This window comes from Notolabrus celidotus, unplaced genomic scaffold (assembly GCF_009762535.1).
Source record: "Notolabrus celidotus isolate fNotCel1 unplaced genomic scaffold, fNotCel1.pri scaffold_137_arrow_ctg1, whole genome shotgun sequence".
NCBI lineage: Eukaryota > Metazoa > Chordata > Actinopteri > Labriformes > Labridae > Notolabrus > Notolabrus celidotus.
In genome coordinates this window covers 45,371-67,500 of record NW_023260015.1, presented here as the reverse complement: position 1 = coordinate 67,500, position 22,130 = coordinate 45,371, and the positions used below count along the sequence as shown (strand labels likewise).

The window sequence follows — 22,130 nt, the reverse complement described above, 5'->3', positions numbered from 1 at the left end:
GAAAAGAATGGAACAGATCAAAGCAGAATACCAACAGTGATTAATCGTATACAGAAACAGAGACACCAGGGACGACCATATTCATGTCAAACTAATCTGAGTAAAGGAGTCGGTCACATGTCCCCTCTGCCTGTTGACACTGTGGTAAAAACTCTCTTTTCATGGCGGCTGAATTTATCTACAACTCACGTGTTTACGTTACATTAAGGTGACAGGTAGGAGCTGCTAGCTGTCTGCTAGCTGTCTGCTAGCTGTCCCATCAGCTAATTCAGTCCCTGAACTTTAACCTCTGGGCTGTGTTTGTGGAGTTGAAGCCTTTTAGAGATTTGTTCTTGTAAATATCAGACTAATGATCCGTCTGAGTGTCTGCTTTGTTGGACTAACAGACCGTCCATGAAGACGGACACAGACATTCACTCTTTCAGTATCTGAGTGCATTTGTATTAAACCCCTGAACAGCTCACCTGTGTGCTCAGGTGAGGTCTGACAGCAGCAGCTGTTGGTGTAGAAGACAGAGGGAGGCGGGACTTCAGACAAGCCGCCCAGTGATTGGGTGAACCGCTCCTTTGATTGACAGATCTCGGAACAAATCTCCTCCTGGATGAGCATCTTCGGAGGCGGGGCTTCTTTGTCAGGAGGGGGCGGGATCTCGGTGTGGTCTGAAAGAGACAGAAGGAAAGAAGACGGTTTTGAAAAGCAATGCGGCGACTCCACAGGGGTTCTCTTCTGAGACTTCAGGGTCGTTTTTGGCGTTAGAGTAGAAAGTTACGTGTTTGAGTCAAGAGCATCAAGTATTCTTTTCATAAGTGCCCTGAGGGGATCCCACAAGGGTCTATCTGTGGACCTGATGTATTAACAGTATTTCTAAACGAGCTCATTAAAGTATTTTTAGTATTTCAGCAGAACCAAAACCAACCGTAAGTGAAGCTGCGTCCGTCGTCCAGCTCGGTGCTGTTCAATCCAGACCAGCTCGACTCGTCTAACAGAGTCTGGCCCTCCAGACTGCTCCTGCCCCAGGCCTGGTCCTGGCTCTTGTCAAAGTCTTGGTCCCAGTTTTGGTTTTGGGTCTGTCCTGTCCCGAACACGCCTCTGAAGACCTTCTCGTCCAGCCAGGACTGGCAGCTCTCCGTCACGTCGCTCAGCAGGCGAGCCAGTGAGCTTCGAGGCCGCCGTCTGCGCCGGAAAACCCTGAGAAGGAAGACCGTGAGGTTCATCCAGGTCACATGTCTCTGATTATACATTACGATATACCATCTTCAAACCGGCTCTCACCTGACCACGTTCTCCTTGTAGGACACGTTGGATTTGCAGGGCGTCAGGGACACGTTGCCATCGTCGTCCCAGGAGAAGCTGTCGTCGGTGACGCTGTAGTACCCGTTGGTGAGGAGGCGCGGTGAGCGGCGGCAGGAGCACGGATCTCCGCCCTCCGCAGCCGAGTAACAGACGTACGAGGAGTCAGGAGAGAGGAGAGACGTGTCCAGGCTGAGGAGGACAGAGGGGGGCGGGGGGGGTTAGTGTGAGGTAGAAAACCGCCTCACTGACCTGAAAGATTCTGCAGATGAGTGTCAAGCCAAGTCAGGAAAAAAGAGTGAATGTTTTAGATGATGCCAAAAACATCCCCTTCTTTTCTAGTGCAGGTTCAGGACTTATCAGAACCCTCTTCTTCTTACTTCATTAAAACAGATCATGTAGAAGGAGGAGCTGAAGAGTTTTACCTCTGACAGGACTGGTAGGCCCTCAGCTTGCGTTTAATCGGTGAACCTGAACAGGAGACACCAGAACAGACCGTTAGACTTACAGACAGGTTACAGAAAGCTCCACACAGTCCTGGATCACGTGTGTCCTCTGTTGTAGTTCTGTGACTTTGTTTCTAAATAAAGACGACTTGACGTTTATCAGCTTGAAGAGGCGGAGAGCGTTCCTCAGGTCAGCCTGGGAAACCACTTGAGTAAATTTACTCTGCTGAAAGGAGGTGACGTAATGCTGATAAACGCTGAGGAGGAATGTGGCAGACAGGGAGCTCATTGTTCAGACACTTTCATCATCGTCTGTGTGTCTTTAAGATGCACTATTGTCTCTTTAACAGCCTGCAGCTGTAATGGCTGAAACAGAACCCTTGTATCAGTGTATCTACACTGAGAGGTCGTGTTTTTGTCCCTTGTTATTCTCAGACAAAAACAAGAACCTTTATGAGATGTATTTTAATCTGGAACAACTGCCCCCAAATATTACATTACAGCCATTACAGCCTGTTGTCACTGCTGCAGAGTGGAGCAATCTACTCCAACGCCAGTTAAACACACAGAGCCAGAGTTTAAACACAACAAGCTGATTCTCACAACTGCTTTTAAAATGTGGACAACTATGAGTGGAACATTGAAGCCATTACTGCCTGTTTCACGGCTGCCATGTACTGGAATTCAATTCTAAATCCTTTTGCTCTTTGTACTGTTCATTAATGACAGAGAATTATGACAGTAAAAAAATGTTGACCTGTGTTTTCCTCATATTTCTATAAATATTTACAGATTTATGAGCAAAATAAATAAATACAATTCTGTCTTTGATCCCAGAATTTCCAAGATCAAAGTCGGAATTCTGTGATCAAAGTCGGAATTCTTTGATCGAAGTTGGAATTCTTTGATCAAAGTCGAAATTCTGAGATCAGAGTCAGAATTTTGAGATCAAAGGTCGGAATTCTGAGATCAAAGTCAGAATTCTGAGATCACAGGTCGGACTTCTGAGATCAAAGTCAGAATTCTGAGATCAAAGGTCGGAATTCTGAGATCACAGGTCGGAATTCTGAGATCAAAGTCAGAATTCGGAGATCAAAGTCAGAATACTGTGATGAAAGTCAGAACTCTTTGGTCAAAGGTCGCAATTCTGAGATCAAAGTCAGAATTCTGAGATCAAAGTCGGAATTCTGAGATCAAAGTCAGAATTCTGAGATCAAAGTCAGAATTCTGAGATCAAAGTCGGAATTCTGAGATCAAAGTCAGAATACTGTGATCAAAGTCAGAACTCTTTGGTCAAAGGTCGCAATTCTGAGATCAAAGTCAGAATTCTGAGATCAAAGGTCGCAATTCTGAGATCAAAGTCAGAATTCTGAGATCAAAGGTCGCAATTCTGAGATCAAAGTCAGAATTCTGAGATCAAAGTCAGAATACTGAGATCAAAGTCAGAACTCTTTGGTCAAAGGTCGCAATTCTGAGATCAAAGTCAGAATTCTGAGATCAAAGGTCGCAATTCTGAGATCAAAGTCAGAATTTTAAGATCAAAGTCAGAGTTTGGAGATAAAAGTCGGAATTATTTTATCAAAGTCGGAATTCTTTCATCAAAGTCGGAATTCTGTGATCAAAGTCAGAATTCTAAGAACAGTAGTCAGATATTTATCTTTAAAATTTACTGCAACTGATTTTCTTTGAGGTCCAACTTGTTTTTTTTATTTTTTATTTTATTCTAACTTTTTTCTCAGAGTCATTAGAGCAAGTCATGATTCTGAAAACAAATTTCAGTGCCCCTAATTCTCTTTCAGGACATTCCCAAACTGTTTTAAAATAACAATAAAATGTTCGAATGAAAAATCAGGGAAGTTCAAATCTTTCTGAGCTTTCAAATTTTAAACCTTGAGCAAAAAAAGACAACAACTTTTTAGACATCCATGCTTAGATTCAAATCCTTTGTTGTGGCATGATTGTGTGTGTGTGTGTGTGTGTGTGTGTGTGTGTGTGTGTGTGTGTGTGTGTGTGTGTGTGTGTGCGTGTGTGTGTGTGTGTGTGTGTAAGGCTGACGTACTTGTAACGGCTCCGGAGAAGAACAGAGCCATGTTTGTCTTCAGCCGAGCGTCGTCTGTTGATCTGTGAAAGGAGCAGAAACATGAAACCAGCAGTGAGAGACACGCCCACTCTTCTCTCTTTCTGCAGAGTGAACAAACCCCAGGGAAGCAGCAGATTGTGAGCTCATGTCTCTGTTTCCTGTTTGACTTCCACTTGTTTTATCTTACACTTACAGTAACTTTCCTGAATGACCAAAGCAGCCTGCCTGAAGAAAAGAACTTCTGTGACAGAGTAGATAGAGCGGGCATCCAGGAAGTAAGGCAATAAAGGACCAGGAAGAATCCACTAAAAAGCATCACACTCAAATACAAAATCTCAAACATAAAGCATCTCTGAGGCTCTTTCTGTTTGTGTGGATTTTGGCGCCCCCTGTGGACAAAGTACGTATCATCTAGTCCGATTTAGCGCTCTAGTAATTGTAAAGTTTACTCATGTCACTCATCTTCAGGGAGTTCAGAGCCTTCAGAAAATAAATCAAAATAACATCCAAAGACTTAAAATGTCCTAAGCTCCTATGCAAATAAACGTGTCCATGAGAAATGTTCCCCTTTCTACTCAAAGCGCCCCCTACAGGCCTTCACACTTATTTTGTGATGACTGGTTTTGCAGTGTTTCTGACTCTACATCTGTGAAATATTTGCCTCATGTTTGGTGTTTGGTTGATTCTGTTTTGGCTCTTTGCAGCAGATTTTGAACTTGTCTCAGTAGTCCTTTTTAATTTTAACTGATGTGTTTTTTTTTCATTTGCATCACTCTTCATTTGAAGAGAGATGAAAACCTTTAAAGACGGAGTCTTGTGCTCATGTTCAGTCTTTATGTCGTCCCTCTGATAGCTCTGTAGCAGCTTCACGCGACCCACAGCTCAAACACTCCTCACTGATCTCAGCCTCTGTCCGAATATCTTCAATTCAGCTACTGTCTCTTTAAGGCACTCCTCCGCTGTTAGCGTACAACAAATCGAATTGTTCTTCATTCAAAACGACAAATGATTATTAGTTGCTAAATGTTATGTTTGTTACGCTCTTTAAAAGGACATTCGCCAATCTGTGACGTCACAAATTGAAACTTTTTCCCACATTTATTAACGGCATCCACGCAGGGTTGATTTCAATAACGAGAATCATGAGGATAAATGTTCATCAACGACCCGTTTCTCATGAAGAAGACGAGTTAAAGTTCATCACTGATAATAAAAACTAAGACGAACATATGTTTTGATTTTGTTGACGAGACGAAGACTTTAATGTTGGACCGTGAGACATTCAGAATCCATGTTTCCCCCTGTGCTGTGCGTCTTTAAAGATGGCGTGATGACTTCCTGTGACAGGCTGAGTTCTTATCTGAGGGGCTCAGTGTTAGCTTGGTCTCTACCTGCAGCAGGTGTGCTTTATGAACCAGAAAGGAAACACAAAGGAAGAAGAAACAAAGAGAGAGAGAAAGAAAGGTAGAAAAAGATAGAGTCAGAAAGAAAAAGGAACAAGGGAAAGAGAGAAAGAAAGAAAGAATGAAAAAAGAGAAAGGAAAAAGAGAAAGAAGAAAGAAAGAAGGAAAGAAAGAACAAAAGAAAGAAAGATGGAAAAAAAGAAAGAAGGAAAGGAAGAAGGAAAGAAAGAAAGAGAGAGAGAAAGAAAGAAAGAAAGAAAAAAGAGAAAGATAGAAAGAAAGAACATAAGAAAGAAAGATGGAAAGAAAGAAAGAAGGAATGAAAGAAAGAAGAAAGAAAGAAAGAAAGAAAGAAGGAAAGGAAGAAGGAAAGAAAGAAAGAGAGAGAGAAAGAAAGAAAGAAAGAACAAAAGAAAGAAAGATGGAAAGAAAGAAAGAACAAAACAAAGAAAGGAAAAAGAGAAAGAAGGAAAGAAAGAACAAAAGAAAGAAAGATGGAAAGAAAGAAAGAAGGAATGAAAGAAAGAAGAAAGAAAGAAAGAAAGAAAGAAGGAAAGGAAGAAAGAAGAAAGAAGAGAGAGAGAAGGAAAGAAAGAGAACAAAAGAAAGAAAGATGGAAAGAAAGAAAGAACAAAACAAAGAAAGGAAAAAGAGAAAGAAGGAAAGAAAGAACAAAAGAAAGAAAGATGGAAAAAAAGAAAGAAGGAATGAAAGAAAGAAGAATGAAAGAAAGAGAGAGAGAGAGAAAGAAAGAGAGAAAGAAGAAAGAAAAAATGAAAGAAAGAAAGAAAGAAAGAAAGAAAGAAAGAAAGAAAGAAAGAAAGAATAAAGACATGTTGACTCCATGTTTCCCCCTGTGCTGTGTGTCTTTAAAGATGGCGTGATGACTTCCTGTGACAGGCTGAGTTCTTATCTGAGGGGCTCAGTGTTAGCTTGGTCTCTACCTGCAGCAGGTGTGCTTTATGAACCAGAAAGGAAACACAAAGGATGAAGAAACAAAGAGAGAGAGAAAGAAAGGTAGAAAAAGAAAGAGAGTCAGAAAGAAAAAGGAAAAAGGGAAAGAGAGAAAGAAAGAAGAAAGATGGAAAGAAGGAAAGAAAGAAAGAAGGAAAGAAAGAAAGAAAGAAGGAAAGAAAGAAAGAAAGAAAGAAAGAAAGAAAGAAAGAAGAAAGAATAAAGACATGTTGAATCCATGTTTCCCCCTGTGCTGTGTGTCTTTAAAGATGGCGTGATGACTTCCTGTGACAGGCTGAGTTCTTATCTGAGGGGCTCAGTGTTAGCTTGGTCTCTACCTGCAGCAGGTGTGCTTTATGAACCAGCTCTCCTCACCTCCATGCATCTGTCTCATCTTCATTGAGGATTTTTACCCCCCGGTGTGCGTTAGTGACAAAGACACAACCGGGGGGACGTCTGTTTAATATTTGATGTTTGACGTTGTTGCCGTGGTTACCGTCTACAGCTTGATGTAATCCAGTTTGGTGAAACATCAGACACATTCAGTAAGTTTGGATCAACTCCTCGTCATCAAAGATGAAGATGCATTTCAGAGTGCCGTGAACTGACTGACTGTCCAGAGCGCCTGTCACTGTGAGGTGCATTCAGGGACCGTCGTAAATGTGCAATACAGTCCTTTCATGACATTTTATTCGAATCAAGAGAATCTAAATACAGTCACAGTGGTCACAGAGAGAATGTTTTCTTTTGACATTTTAGCAGTGAGAGGCTGAATTATTTAACTTCAGATATTACACAAAGTGTTAAAGGAGTGTTGATGATTTGAACTCTTGGTATAACCCTGATATCTGATCCACTACATGAATTATTTAAAGAGTGAAGATGTTTCTGCAAAAATCAAAGACAACTAAAACTATAAAAGGCTGAAAAGACTTAAATGTGACTAAAACTAACATTTTTTCGTCTAAAGACTAAGACTAAATCTAAAATAGCTGCCAAAATTAACACTGCATCCACGCTGTATTATAATAATAATAATAATACCTAAGTTTTATATAGCGCTTTTAAATAACTCAAAGACGCTTTACAAATAAATAAATAAATACAAATAAAGACATACAAGACAAACAGACGACAAGGGAAGAGGTGGAAAAATTAATGTGAGGGGAATGCCTGTTTGAAAAGGTAAGTTTTTAACTGTTTCTTAAATGAATGAAGTGAGTCAGAAGCACGGATGTGTGGGGGGAGAGAGTTCCAGAGGGTGGGGGCGGCTATGGCAAAGGCCCGGTCCCCCAAGGTACGGTGCTTGGATTTAGTGATGGGAGTGAGGAGGTTGGAGTCAGAGGATCGGAGACGGCGGGAGGGGTGGTAGTACCGGAGAAGGTCAGTGAGGTATGGGGGGGGCCAGGTTATTGAGGGATTTGTACGTGGTGAGCAGGATCTTGAAATGGATGCGCTGTTTTACGGGGAGCCAGTGGAGCTGTTGAAGGACAAAGACTTGTATTCTCATGCTACAGAGTCCCCAGCTCCAAAGTGAGTAAATATGTCAACAAATCTTTCTCTTAAATCCAGTCCCACTTCCAGCGCCCCCTAGAGGCCTGGAGGATTGTTGCTTGTATTTTTTGAAAGTGCATCTTTCTGCTTTTTTCTCCTCGATGAAATTCTTTGTGCTTTTGTAACTCTTCTGCTCATGTGCATGAAGTGTGCAGCTGTAAATCAACAGGATGCTGATTTCTTTTAGATTATGAAGATTACGTAACACGGGTTAATCCAGGAATAAGACAAAAAGCGTACGTTAAAAACTTCTCATGACGAGGACGCTCATTTGGATCCGAACACTCTGACTGATGGTTCAAGTGAAGAAGAAAATAAAGCCGGAGAGAGAACCAAACCTCCTCTCTCTGCTCACTTAATAAAGATCAGACACTTCAGTTAATCCCTGCAGAGCTGATCAGACCCCTGCTGGGATTAACAGCATTAAGACTTTCTGAACTAACTCCAGACGGATCAGAGAGCAGAAGAAGTTGAGGGTCTTTACAAAGACACACCTAAAAAGTTAGAGACACTTACCTTTAAACTTCTTCCTGCTCAGACGTCGTCTTCAGCTGTGGGTGAAGAAGTGTTTGGTGTTGTGGTTCTCTCACATCCTCAGCAGCCTGAGAGAGAAAAAAAGGAGAAGAAGAGAAGAAAAACAAACGGGCTGTGACTCTGAGCTCATGTTTCCTGTTAACTCTGCGAGCGCTGGAGGGGAAGTTGAGCTCAGACAGAGGCTGAGAATCCTGCAGAGGTGAAATCACATGTTGCACCCTGTGACTTCACCCAGAGCGCGGTGAGGCGTCAGGGGCCCCGGAGCAGGAGGACAAGATTAGCTGCTATCTTTGTGCCTGACTCCAGTTTGCATCATGAAGCTGCTTCACTTTTAGACAGATCATCTCAGTGACCTGTGCTGCAGGACGAACCTAAGGGAACAGGATTAGAGAAGAGCAGCGTAAACACTAAACTAACACACTCTGCAGCAGTGTAATCCTTTGTTCCTGACTAAAACCAGTCCACTAAATGTTCTTGAATCGTGTCCCTGAGAGGCTCAGATTATCACTTCAAGTGTCCAACTCATGGAGGCAGATCAGGGTCGTCAAGAAAAGTCGACTCAAGAACTTTGGAGAGCGTCACGAGGAGTGGACTAAGGCTGGAGTCCGAGCATCAAGAGTCATAACAAGCCAATATCAAGACACAACCTGAACTGGACTGTTGCTCCAATCAAGGTCCGAGAGTCTGGAGGAGAGAGTAGAGAGGCACAGAGTCTGAGGTGTTTGAAGTCCGGAGCCCTCACAAGGCCAGAGTCAATCAACCTTTATTTATAAAGCGCCAAATCCCAACAAACGTTCTCCTCAGACTCCTTCCAAACAGAGCAGGTCTAGACCGTCCTCCATGTTCTATTATCAACAAAGACCCAACATCAAGACCGGATTAAGAGAATTAAAGTTCCCTTAATGAGAACTTTAATTCTCCTAACGACTCCTGAGTACTTTTTTGAGGGGTAAAAAAGTAGTTCTACTCAGTCTTCCTCACCAAAAGGAACCATTTAATTTATCCTAAATGATGTCTGCACAAGACTGAACATGAACATATTCAACTTGAACATACTGAACAATAGGTTGACCTCATTCTCAGCCGCCTGGATGAAAAGACTTTGAATTTGGAGAGGGAAAACACTTTTCCTCCAGGGGTCATTACAGAGGTATTTTACCCGCTCTCGGTGCCTCATTTTCGGCCGCGTGAGTCCTGATGTAGCCCCTGGAGCCTGGAGGAAAAGACTTTGGATTTTGAGAGGACAAACCCTTTTCCTCCAGGGGTCATCGCGGAGGTATTTTACCCGCTCTCGGTGCCTCATTTTCGGCCGCGTGAGTCCGGACGTAGACCCTGGGGCCTGGAGGAAAAAACGCCTTTCCTCCAGGGGTCATAGCAGAGGTATTATACACGCTCTCGGTGCCTCATTTTCGGCCGTGTGAGTCTGGACGTGGCCCCTGGAGCCTGGAGGAAAAGACTTTGGATTTTGAGAGGACAAACCCTTTTCCTCCAGGGGTCATCAAGGAGGTATTTTACCCGCTCTCGGTGCCTCATTTTCGGCCGCGTGAGTTCGGACGTAGACCCTGGGGCCTGGAGGAAAAAACGCCTTTCCTCCAGGGGTCATAGCAGAGGTATTATACACGCTCTCGGTGCCTCATTTTCGGCCGCGTGAGTCCAGACGCAGCCCTTGGAGCCTGGAGGAAAATACTTTGAATGTTTCCTCGTGGTTGAATGAGTTCTGCGTCGCAGAGTGGGTAGCGTAATGCAACGTACCTCGACTTGACGTGACGTTGTGCTGGGAAATGAATCGTTAAGAAGATTCGATAACATTTGAGGTGTACGATTCCGATGGAATTGATCAATTGGAACCGGTTCTAAGTCGGATCCGGTTATCGATTCCCACCCCTAATTCGCGACTGTACTTGATCCGCGTTATAAATAGGGATGCACCAATCACCAATCTGATCCTGGTATCGGCTAGATCGGACTCAAAAAGCTAGATCGGTTATCGGTGACAAAGGGCCGATATATAGTGTCGATCTATATGGCAGATCTATTCATCTCAGTTCTATACTTTTCTGTGTTTACAGCCATGTGTGTGTCCTACGTCATCATTTATAAAATGTGCTGCTGATTAATATCATCATCATATCAGACGCAGAGGAGGGAAACAGTGAGGGCAAAGCTGGGCAGGGTAATAATGTATTCAATGATTATAATAGCTCTCATGATACCCCCCCCAACAGGTACACTGTCATTCTGTAGGAAACACTCTATGGAAACACTCTATGGAAACACTCTATAGAAACACTCTATGGAAACACTCTATGGAAACACTCTATGGAAACACTCTATAGAAACACTCTATGGAAACACTCTATGGAAACACTCTATAGAAACACTCTATGGAAACACTCTATGGAAACACTCTATGGAAACACTCTATGGAAACACTCTATAGAAACACTCTATGGAAACACTCTATGGAAACACTCTATAGAAACACTCTATAGAAACACTCTATAGAAACACTCTATAGAAACACTCTATAGAAACACTCTATGGAAACACTCTATGGAAACACTCTATGGAAACACTCTATGGAAACACTCTATGGAAACACTCTATGGAAACACTCTATAGAAACACTCTATAGAAACACTCTATGGAAACACTCTATGGAAACACTCTATAGAAACACTCTATGGAAACACTCTATAGAAACACTCTATAGAAACAATCTATGGAAACACTCTATAGAAACACTCTATGGAAACACTCTATAGAAACACTCTATGGAAACACTCTATGGAAACACTCTATAGAAACACTCTATGGAAACACTCTATAGAAACACTCTATAGAAACACTCTATAGAAACACTCTATAGAAACACTCTATAGAAACACTCTATAGAAACACTCTATGGAAACACTATAGAAACACTCTATGGAAACACTCTATGGAAACACTCTATGGAAACACTCTATGGAAACACTCTATGGAAACACTCTATGGAAACACTCTATGGAAACACTCTATGGAAACACTCTATGGAAACACTCTATAGAAACACTCTATGGAAACACTCTATAGAAACACTCTATAGAAACACTCTATGGAAACACTATGGAAACACTCTATAGAAACACTCTATGGAAACACTCTATGGAAACACTCTATAGAAACACTCTATAGAAACACTCTATGGAAACACTCTATAGAAACACTCTATGGAAACACACTATGGAAACACTCTATAGAAACACTCTATGGAAACACTCTATGGAAACACTCTATGGAAACACTATGGAAACACTCTATGGAAACACTCTATAGAAACACTCTATAGAAACACTCTATGGAAACACTCTATGGAAACACTCTATGGAAACACTCTATGGAAACACTCTATGGAAACACTCTATGGAAACACTCTATGGAAACACTATGGAAACACTCTATGGAAACACTATGGAAACACTCTATGGAAACACTCTATGGAAACACTATGGAAACACTCTATGGAAACACTATGGAAACACTCTATGGAAACACTCTATGGAAACACTCTATGGAAACACTATGGAAACACTCTATGGAAACACTCTATGGAAACACTCTATGGAAACACTCTATAGAAACACTCTATAGAAACACTCTATGGAAACACTCTATGGAAACACTCTATAGAAACACTCCATGGAAACACTCTATGGAAACACTCTATAGAAACACTCTATGGAAACACTCTATAGAAACACTCTATGGAAACACTCTATGGAAACACTCTATAGAAACACTCTATAGAAACACTCTATAGAAACACTCTATGGAAACACTCTATGGAAACACTATGGAAACACTATGGAAACACTCTATAGAAACACTCTATGGAAACACTCTATGGAAACACTATGGAAACACTATGGAAACACTCTATGGAAACACTCTATAGAAACACTCTATGGAAACACTATGGAAACACTATAGAAACACTCTATGGAAACACTCTATGGAAACACTCTATAGAAACACTCTATGGAAACACTCTATAGAAACACTCTATGGAAACACTCTATAGAAACACTCTATGGAAACACTCTATAGAAACACTCTATGGAAACACTCTATAGAAACACTCTATGGAAACACTCTATGGAAACACTCTATAGAAACAATCTATAGAAACAATCTATGGAAACACTCTATAGAAACACTCTATAGAAACACTCTATAGAAACACTCTATGGAAACACTCTATGGAAACACTCTATGGAAACACTACGTGGACATATTTTTTACTTTCTCATTTGAAGCAGTTTTTTTATACAGAATATTGAATTCCTCTTATCCACTGCTGAGGTTTACAGTTGAATTGTAATATCTGTTGGTTATGAAGATTAACTCACCAAACTGCTGGTACACATTTAGAATCTCTTGAATAATGATACTGTCACTTTAAAAATGTTTGTTTTATTTTGGTTTATAAAGTCAGAAAAGCCTGAAGTTAAAACATGATTCTATCCTCACATTAAGGAACAGAGATTGTTAAATCAATACCAGGATCGGATCGGCTAGTATCCATATCGGCAGATACCAAAGCCCAGGTATCGATATCGGTATCAGGACCTCAAAAGTGGGATCGGTGCATCCCTAGTTATAAAGATCATTACTTGGATCCAGGCCGCGATGGATGCAGAGAACCCGCTTGGAGATGAAGAACAGAGCACAGAATAAAGGACTGGTCTCTCTGAACCTGATGAGGGGGACTCACCCTCGCTGTCTGATATGTTCAAAGAGACACAGTCATAGCCATAAATGCAATGGTACTAATAATTAATAAATATATTAATAAACCTTTTTTTTTATCAAAATTCAAACAAGAAAAAAAAGCTTGAAATATATACACATGTAAATATATAACAAATGTAAAGTTCCTTTAAATTAAATAAAGAAACACTTTTAATACAGATTATTATGATAAAGTTGATTCATCATCACTTTATTAAGATGCACCTGTAGAAACTCCCTCATATTCAGCTCTCCATCCCTCTTTCATAGGACTTCATTAATCCCCCCCTTACATGTCCTATATGGACTCTTCCAACCATGCTTTTTTTCCCAGCAGGCCTTGCAGCATCAGTGTGTTTCTGCTGGAGCTGCTGATGTTGGAGGAAAATGCGTAACAGGAAACACAAAGATGGATCAAACCATTTCAGGATGAGGAGCTGCAGCTGTCTGCCCGGCACCTTTAATGTAGTTTAAAGCCACTGATTGAATCTTTAAGGTTTTATACTCAGTTTCATCATATTTTTAAAAAGCCTTCTAATTAGTTCTCCTTTAAATTTTTAAATCTGTGTTTTTTCAATATTTACATCAGTTCCTTACACTAAAGTCAATAAATGAACCTTATTATTCATATTTCCTCTTAATAAATGTCACTTTAAAATGAGTTTTGAATATCTGCAGCATTCCTGTAACATTTACATTAAATACAATCACTCTGTCCTGCAGGTATCACTTTACTTTAGAAGGTTTTATTTGTTTTAGTGTATTTTTAGTATTTTTAAAGCATGCATTCCTCATGTTGAGGATAAAAACATTAAGTTTTGTCTCATTTTCTGACAAATAAAAGTTTTAAGAGGTTTAAAAACATCAAAAATGTTAAAACATCTTTTAGGAAGTGATTTTTTTGTTTGTTTTCATGTTGCTCAAAGCTCAATCTCTGATACAAACCCAGACAAAGGAAGAATAAAGGACTCAAACTGAACTCACCGGTCTGTTTTCCTGCGCAGGTTTTCACCCCAAAGTGAGCTCCAAACATGAATCCTCAAATCTGGTCTTTGCAGAGAGGACTCCTCTAGACCTGCTCCTGGATGTTTGTTTTAAAACCTCCTCAGTGTTTTCTCCAGGAGGACAGAAACACTCACACAGTCGGTCTGACGCTCCTGCAGCTGTCACAGCCTCGCCCACTGACAGGAAACAACAAGAGCAAACATTAGAGCAGCACAGCTTCCGGTCAGACCTTTCAAAGTAAAAGCAGAAAAATAAAATAAAATAATCCATTATTCGTCCCACATTTGGGAAATTTACAGAGCTATAGCGTGATTTTCCACACAATCAGTTAGTTTGACCACAAAGTCTGTGTGTCATCTTTTTATTGATTAAGATCAGGATATTTACAGTCTCATTAAACCTCTTAGTGCCTCATTAAAACAGCAACATGTGCTCAGACAAACAAATCAAAGTCCATGTGATTACAGATTTCTTTACATGAAGTGGTGACGACAAAATATATCTGATAAATGAAAGTAGAAGAAGAAGTTTCAATTCTGTTTGAGCTACTTTACCCCCAAATACACAGAAAAGATCATTTCAACCACAAATAAATCTCAATGAGGGATTCAATGGAAAAGTTGTCGTCTCCTTTCACACAAAACTTTCACCTCTAGGTTTAGATTAAAAAAAGCACTCAGAGAAGTTTCAAACATTTCATTCAAGTCTCAAACATCACACAGTAAAGCTCACTCCTCTGTTTGATGTTTGTCAAATGGAGTTGCTCCTCCAGCTCTCCTTGTGGTTCGTAGTCCACTCTCTCTCTCTCTCTCTCTCTCTCTCTCTCTCTCTCTCTCTCTCTCTCTATGTCTCTCTCTCTATGTCTCTCTCTCTCTCTCTCTCTCTCTCTCTCTCTCTCTCTGTCTCTCTCTCTCTCTCTCTGAGCGCTCAGTCAAAACAATCAAAGCAAAAGAAACAATAAGACAGTAAATCGACACAGCATTCACCGCAATCATCACAGGCGCAATCCTCACAGGAGCAATCATCACAGGAGCAATCCTCACAGGCGCCTCCTCCAACAGCTTCAGGTCCAACATAGTGGTGATCATGAGCAACAACGTAAGGAGTAACCTGATCAACAGTCAGTGCCAGCTCTCCTACTACATTTGCTAACATGGTGTTTCTCTCCAGGACAGGCCTCGGTGTGAAGGTCTGTCTGCACCGAGGACAGCTGTAGTCTCTCTTCTCATCCTCTCCATCCCAGTGGGTTTTAATACAGTTCATGCAGTAGCTGTGTCCACAGGAGGTAGTCACCGGATCCTTCAGCAGATCCTGACAGATGGTGCAGCTGAGTCTCTCTCGGTCCAGCTGGTTCTGATCCATTTCTCCTCTCAGTGACGGTCAAAGAGTTCCTCTAACTCCAGATAGAAACAGCTTCTGAACTGAGAGAGGTTCTCAGACTCAAATCTAGAGAGGTATGACTCAGAGTCTGTTGGAGACGAAAGACCGGGTGTGTTTGTTGTAGCATGTTCTTGAAAGAGTTCTGGTTTAACCGAAGATCCCACAGCTTTTCATACACATCACTGAATCATCACCCTATCGTGGCCACGTGAGTGAGTCCATGTTCATTTGGCAGCATTGGATTGGACAGCATTACTTCCTGTAATTCGGCCATAACTTCCCAAACTGGATGTCCTGACTGTGTGCAATAAAAGCAGACGGACATGGGACTCTTACACTTTGCTCCCAGCACTTGAAGTATAAAGTCATTACAATATACAGCTTTAAATATTATAAAACTATATTGATCCTCTGTAGAAGAGGCGCTGGTGGACTGGAGGCCACACTTGAGACCTCAGAGAGACGGACAGTAAAGGCGGGTACACACTACAGGATAATCGGGCTGGTTTTTGTCCCGATCTCCTCCTTACGATCGACGCCAGCAAAGGCCTGATTGTCTGATGTTTGCAAACGACATGGTGTGTGATGTTCCTGTGGGTGTGGGGTGTGTTAAGAGGGATTCTGTCCAGTGGGAGACGCTCGGAAGGCCTCAGAATAGAGGTGTGTCAAAGTATGGATACTACGATATAATATATTTAAACAATAACCATACAGCCGTTCTAAACAGATTCTCTCACAAAAGCCTGCTACAATTTGGATTTACAGAGTCACTACTTCAAGCCTCCACATGGTGGCGCTTAGCATGAAGAAGAATGGGTGCTGCGGTAGAGAGTACTCTTTGAAAAGAAAGAAGAAGAAAATGATGCAAGGTGGAGGATTAACAAACAGCAGAGGAAAAACACCTGAAAGATGCACCGTCGAATTTCAAATCTAAAGTCTGGACCCACTTCGGCTCTTACTGACAATGAAACCACACGTGATAAAGAGTTCGCAGAGCTTACCGTGGAGGAGAGGATGGTTCACGATGCTAATGCTAACGTTAGCTGTCCTTACAGCTGGCAAAGTGCCTGAAGCGGCTCAGCTTGGAAGGTGCCGCAGAGATTAAATGGGGTTGTGCTTGCGACGCGTCTTGCCATTAAATCAAAGAGAATTTTAAATTGTATTCATATTTGTGTCTTGTGTATAAGATTTAACTGGCTTGGCCCCGCCTCCACTGCGTCAGTTTATCAACTTTCACTCAGTGGACTCCATTAAATCCACAAGAATATCTTCATTTAGAAATTGTAATGTTCCCTTTCACCATTCTGCCTTTGGTGCAGTCAGCATTTTTCTGTGAAAGCCACAACTCAGTGGAACACCGGAGGATATTAAGAACTGTGAATCTCTCAGCAGCTTCAAAACCAAACTGAAAAGTCTGCTAAAGGACACTCAACACTGCAACCACTGATTTGATACTTTTAACTTGATATACAGTATTGTTTGTTTGTTTGTTTGTTTGTTTGTTTGTTTGCATTTTAACAATGTGATGTTTTAATTGTGACCTGCCAAGGGACTGCAGATGTAAATTAGCTTTAAGCTAACTCTGGTACAATGCATCAGATGGTGACATTTATGTTAAATATTGTACATGGTCCCTTTACAAATAAATATAATAAAAAAATATAATAAAAAAAAGTTCAAAGTAAGTTTTCTATTCCCCCAAATCCCCCAAAAGATCGAAATAAACGATGAAAATGACGATGAAGGTGGCGGTCAACAAAAAAAATACTCAACCCCACTCCCCCTCTGTGTCTGTACCTCCCGCCCCCAACTGATAGATAACAGGTAGATAAAAGGTAAACCACACCCATGAACCCAAAACTGGGAATGAAGTAAGCAATAAAAAAGGAAATAATCATGACTAACGAATAAGACAGAAAATCAACATTATGGCCCCGACAGTGCCACTTTGAGAACTGCTCCAAAAACGAAAGTGAAAGTTAAAAATTGCACTCGCAGAGGTGAACTCTAGTGACCCAGTAACACGCTGTCTGCGTATCGTTGGCATGGAGACAAGTCGCTGTATACACGTGCTGACCAGACTAAAACATAAAGGGAAGGAATAACAGTTTGGGGGCCACAAATAGGCGGCCTATTAGGAGACCTATTGAGGGCCTCTGATAGATACAAAGTATCTACTGGTCTAAGACTTAGACCAGTAGATACTTTGTTTTACTTGGCTGTCGTTCATGTGAAATGGATTCAGTGCAGTTAATAAATTCTGAATTTCTTCAGTGACACAGATATCGTGATGTATCGTGGATGATATTTCTTGCAATGTATCGTGATAGTATCGTATCGCGAGGGACCTGGTGATACCCAGCCCTACCTCAGAAGGAGAGATCATAAATAATGAACATGTGTAATATTTGCGACTAGAGATCCTGTAGTGTGTGTGATGTCACGTGTACCGGAGCGAAAGCCAATCAAGACGCGAGCTGACTCAGCTGACTGACGGAAGAGGAAGTGAAGACAAACAGAAACATGGCGCCGGTGAAAAACAAAAGTGTCTTGGACCTCTGAACTGGTTGATTTGTGGCAACAGCATGAATGTTTTAGACAACGTTTCATCCAAAACCTACAACTACAGGACGGACAAAGAGAAGAGTTTCATCCGCCATGTTTGTTTACACCGAAGTCACGTTTTACTACGCGAGATTTTGAATATTGAGCGTGAAGAACCTGACACTCTGCTGAAGAATCAGTTAGGATCAGAAGAGAGAGATCTTGTTGTCATCAAGTGTGTGGTCGGTCTCTGAATGTGTGAAGGTTTGAAGGATCCTGTAACGTGAGCCGGCCTTAAGATGGTGATTTGTTCTAAAAGGGGTTCCAATCGTCACAGCTGGTCCGGAGAGAACTTGAGATGTTATTGTCGGCTCACACACACACTCTCTTTAGGTTTCCACTCCTTTTATTTTCTTTGACATTGAAGGTGAATGTGGTTTCTAAAAGGAAGAATACAAACATACATAAACATGAAGTCATACAACATAATTAGAAACTTTATCCAATTATAAACTATGAAAAACAACTTCCTAGGGACAGTCACCAAGTTACCATATGTATGACAGGCACTACCTCGATCACACACACACACACACACACACAGAACACAAGAAGGTGTTGTTGGTCCCTAAGTAGACCTTGCAGGCTCATGTTGCATGTCAGACACGGTGGCACTGAATCAAATAACTCTAAAACTGTATCTATACAACACAACACACAAACATTAGAGATGATCATGAACTACTAAACCCAAACTGATGACTGAACTATGATTAAAGCTACTCACACTCTTCTGGACGCACAGAAACTATGGAATAAAGGATGGGGAGGGAACAGGAGGCGTTCCCTCCGACCAGCTGCTTCACTCTGAATGTCAGTGAGATGTACGCATGTGTGACTCTGTGCATCCTGCTTTTGGTCCTTCAAAGTAAAGGTCGTCTGCAGGTGAATTTAAAACGACCGAGAACAACCCCCAGACCTTAAAGGGATACTTCAGTTTTTTAGAAGTGGGGTCGTATGAGTTACAGTACATTAGTGCTCCTGGTAGCCACAATGAGTGCCGGTGAGCTCTTCCCCTTTAAGGAGAACACTCCCAGAGGACCGGCAGGTAAGCTAGGCTACAATTCTCTGCGGACGGGGTCGCCTATTTCACGTGATTTCACTAAAGTTAAGAAAATATGTTCCAGGTACTCATCACGGTGCTAATGTATGCACCAGGAGAAAAAACTGGAGCTCTTCAGTTGCCGTCAGTCTTTGTTTTGGGACTATTTTCAGACGCACCTCTCAGACCGGTGTTCTTCCGCTGCATGAGCATGGATACACTCCGATCAGCTGTTTGGATCTGTCCGCACTTTTAGGAACAAAAACTACAAACTGCAGAAATGAGTGATTCTGACAGCGACGATGACATGCCGTTTACTGTGGACACAAGAGGATCCCTCTATGAACCAGAGTCTACAGAGGAAGAACTCCAGATGCAGACCCAACGTACCAACGAAGAAGAGAGGGGAGAAAGTTCTGGGCTAACGAGTGAGCAGGAGAGATCCCACGTTACCTGGTGGTGCCGGTGTGTAAACTGTGAGCCCATGCCAACGAACCCAGAGAGCTTCTGCTGTCAGGAGAGGGACTTAGTGACAACTTCAGGACCTTTCTGAATCAGAGGATCCCAGCGGCTCACATACGGCTCCAGTCTGCATCCCTCATCACCCAGAGTTCCCTGCCTTACAGGAGGTCTGCTTGTTTGAACAGCCGGGATAAAGACAGGAACGTCCCATCTTTTAAATGTGCAGGAAAGTGAGTTTAATTCACTCTAAAGACCGAGACCGCTACTTGATCCTGCTACGTGCTTGTTGATCCAAACAGCTGATCGGAGTGTATCCGTGCTCATGCAGCGGAAGAACACCGGTCTGCGAGGTGCATCTGAAAATAGTCCCAAAACAAAGACTGACAGCAAACTGAAGAGCTCCAAGTTTTCTACTGGTGCATGCATTTGCACCGTGATGAGTGCCTGTGTAACCACGGTCAACTGCACTTTACTGCAGCTGGATGGTTCAATAAACTCTGCGTTGTGTATTCAAAGGGACGAAGGAGGCTTGAAAGAGTATCCAGACCAACACTTTATATCTGAACAGAGAAGGACATAACATATGCTGGTCAGTTGCACAGTGGCTCGTTCGGTGTTTCATACACCACACTCTGGCAGGTCTATACACACTGGCAAAGCACTAGAGTTGCACAGCGAATATATACAATTACAGACATACAAAATATTTGTGTACCTGAACAGAGAAGGACATAACATATGCTGGTCAGTTGCACAGTGGCTCGTTCGGTGTTTCATACACCACACTACAAAGAACAATGACAAGGTTAGCTACTAGCTTGTTAGCTTAATTATAAATGTACACGGTGCTGCGTTCTGACACTCACCTCTGGCAGGTCTATACACACTGGCAAAGCACTAGAGTTGCACAGCGAATATATACCCTGGAGAGGGGGCGCTCTAGAGCCACAAGTACATGTATTAAACTATTACACACTAAAGCAAGTGGGAGAATATGCAACACAAAACCCGTTACATTCCCCCCTGCTAAACTCCACTTGCAAGTGCAAAGAAAAAGAATCGACCAGCACAAAACACCAGGTACCAAAAATCTGAACAGTCTCAACCCTGTACACAAAACATATCAAAATGTCTGTCACTCCCTGTTGTACGATCACTGCTGAGGATATACAAACATTATTACAGTCATGACACCCAGTGAAAATAACCACTCATGAGAGTCAGTGCGAAAAGAAGTTGGCCAAACCTCAATGACACACATAGGGAAAAATATGCCTGTTACATATTCCATATACACCATGACTGTAAAAAAAAACTCAGCACAAGAATGATAACAAAGGGAGTTGATACACAGCGAATCACTTTCAGACATACATATGAAGGAAAAAAAAATAAAAAAATCATCATAGATTCTACTCGGAAAAAAAATAAAATAGACTCCTTACAGACAGAGTAACTTTTAAAGCACCGTACCAGTCTTCTGATGCATAAACTCAATAAGTCTGGAAACAGGTTTCAATAACCTCCCTGCCCTGGACCTAACACGGTCACTAACTCTCTCATCTCTAGCAGACGCTACAGCGTAACAAGAAGCAGTGTCAGTCAAGCTCTTGGACTCTGTGCAAGAATGGGGACCAACAGAGTCGCCATCAAAACTGAGTCACGTCTAAAGTCAATAAGGTCATCACCAGGAGACTGAGCTGTCTCAGTGGACGAGGCATCTTGCCCATGGCTGCGAGACAGTGCAACGCCATGAATCTCAGGTTCGGTGATGGCGGAAGAAGAGACAGACGCAACACCAGTCAGGCAGTCAACCACAGCATCCACAGGATCTGCTCTGCTGGAAATCTCAGATGGCAAAACAGACACCCACACTCTAGTCCTGTATTCTGCAGATTCTTCTGATGCACCAGTCACCGTCTCCCCACCCTCAGAGAGGTCCGCAGAACTGGAATCCGAAGACACATCCACTTCGTCATGGTGAGAAACGTCCGGTAAAGGGAGAAAGTTCACAGGCATTATCAGATTTCGATGAACAACTTTCACTTGACCGGTGGAGGAATGACTGATCTTAAAAGTGTGGCTCTCTGCATTCCTGTCCATCACAACATAGATGGCGCTCTCCCAACGATCAGCCAGTTTCCTTTTTCCACGCTCTCCTTTGTTGGCCAACAACACTCGATCACCAACCTCAATAGGCGCCCCTCGAACCTTCCTGTTGTAGAGATCAGTGTGACGTTGCAACTGCTTGGAAGCCGTAGCCTGAGCTATGTCCATAGCCTCCTTCAGGTCTTTCCTCAGAGACTGAACATAACGATCATAGTCAGCAACGTCTGGACTGTCGAGGACAGAGCCGAAGATGATGTCAACAGGGAGCCTTGGCACTCTGCCAAACATGAGCAGGAAAGGCGCATAGCCAGTTGTTTCATGGACTGTGCAGTTGTATGCGAACGTGAGAGACTTGAGTGCTTCCGGCCATCTGTGCTTCGCTCTGGGAGGAAGTGTGCGAATCATGTTGCCCAATGTCCTGTTCATCCGCTCACAGGAGCCATTGCCCATAGGATGATAAGGCGTCGTATGGGACTTATGGACACCAGCCACAC

The 22,130-nt window shown here is 42.2% G+C and overlaps 1 protein-coding gene and 1 long non-coding RNA gene across 2 annotated transcripts in view; both read right to left on the bottom strand.

Moving 5' to 3' along the window:
- The window catches only part of tmem71 (transmembrane protein 71), an 18,436-nt gene extending 4,257 nt beyond the window's left edge, over nt 1–14,179 (bottom strand). Inside the window, exons 1-7 of the mRNA XM_034678354.1 lie at nt 14,019–14,179; nt 8,244–8,329; nt 3,796–3,857; nt 1,716–1,761; nt 1,273–1,482; nt 917–1,188; nt 465–659 (exon numbers count right to left, since the gene is read on the bottom strand). Coding sequence (XP_034534245.1) covers nt 465–659; nt 917–1,188; nt 1,273–1,482; nt 1,716–1,761; nt 3,796–3,826 — 754 coding nt within the window. The 5' untranslated portion in view covers nt 3,827–3,857; nt 8,244–8,329; nt 14,019–14,179. The remainder of the gene's footprint in view (nt 1–464; nt 660–916; nt 1,189–1,272; nt 1,483–1,715; nt 1,762–3,795; nt 3,858–8,243; nt 8,330–14,018) is intronic.
- Nucleotides 14,180–20,062: 5,883 nt separating this feature from the next.
- Nucleotides 20,063–20,628, bottom strand: LOC117808684. The gene is made up of 2 exons (XR_004630384.1): nt 20,394–20,628; nt 20,063–20,312 (listed from the first exon to the last, which is right to left on the bottom strand). It is a non-coding gene; the product is annotated as an uncharacterized LOC117808684 (long non-coding RNA).
- Nucleotides 20,629–22,130: the final 1,502 nt, after the last annotated feature.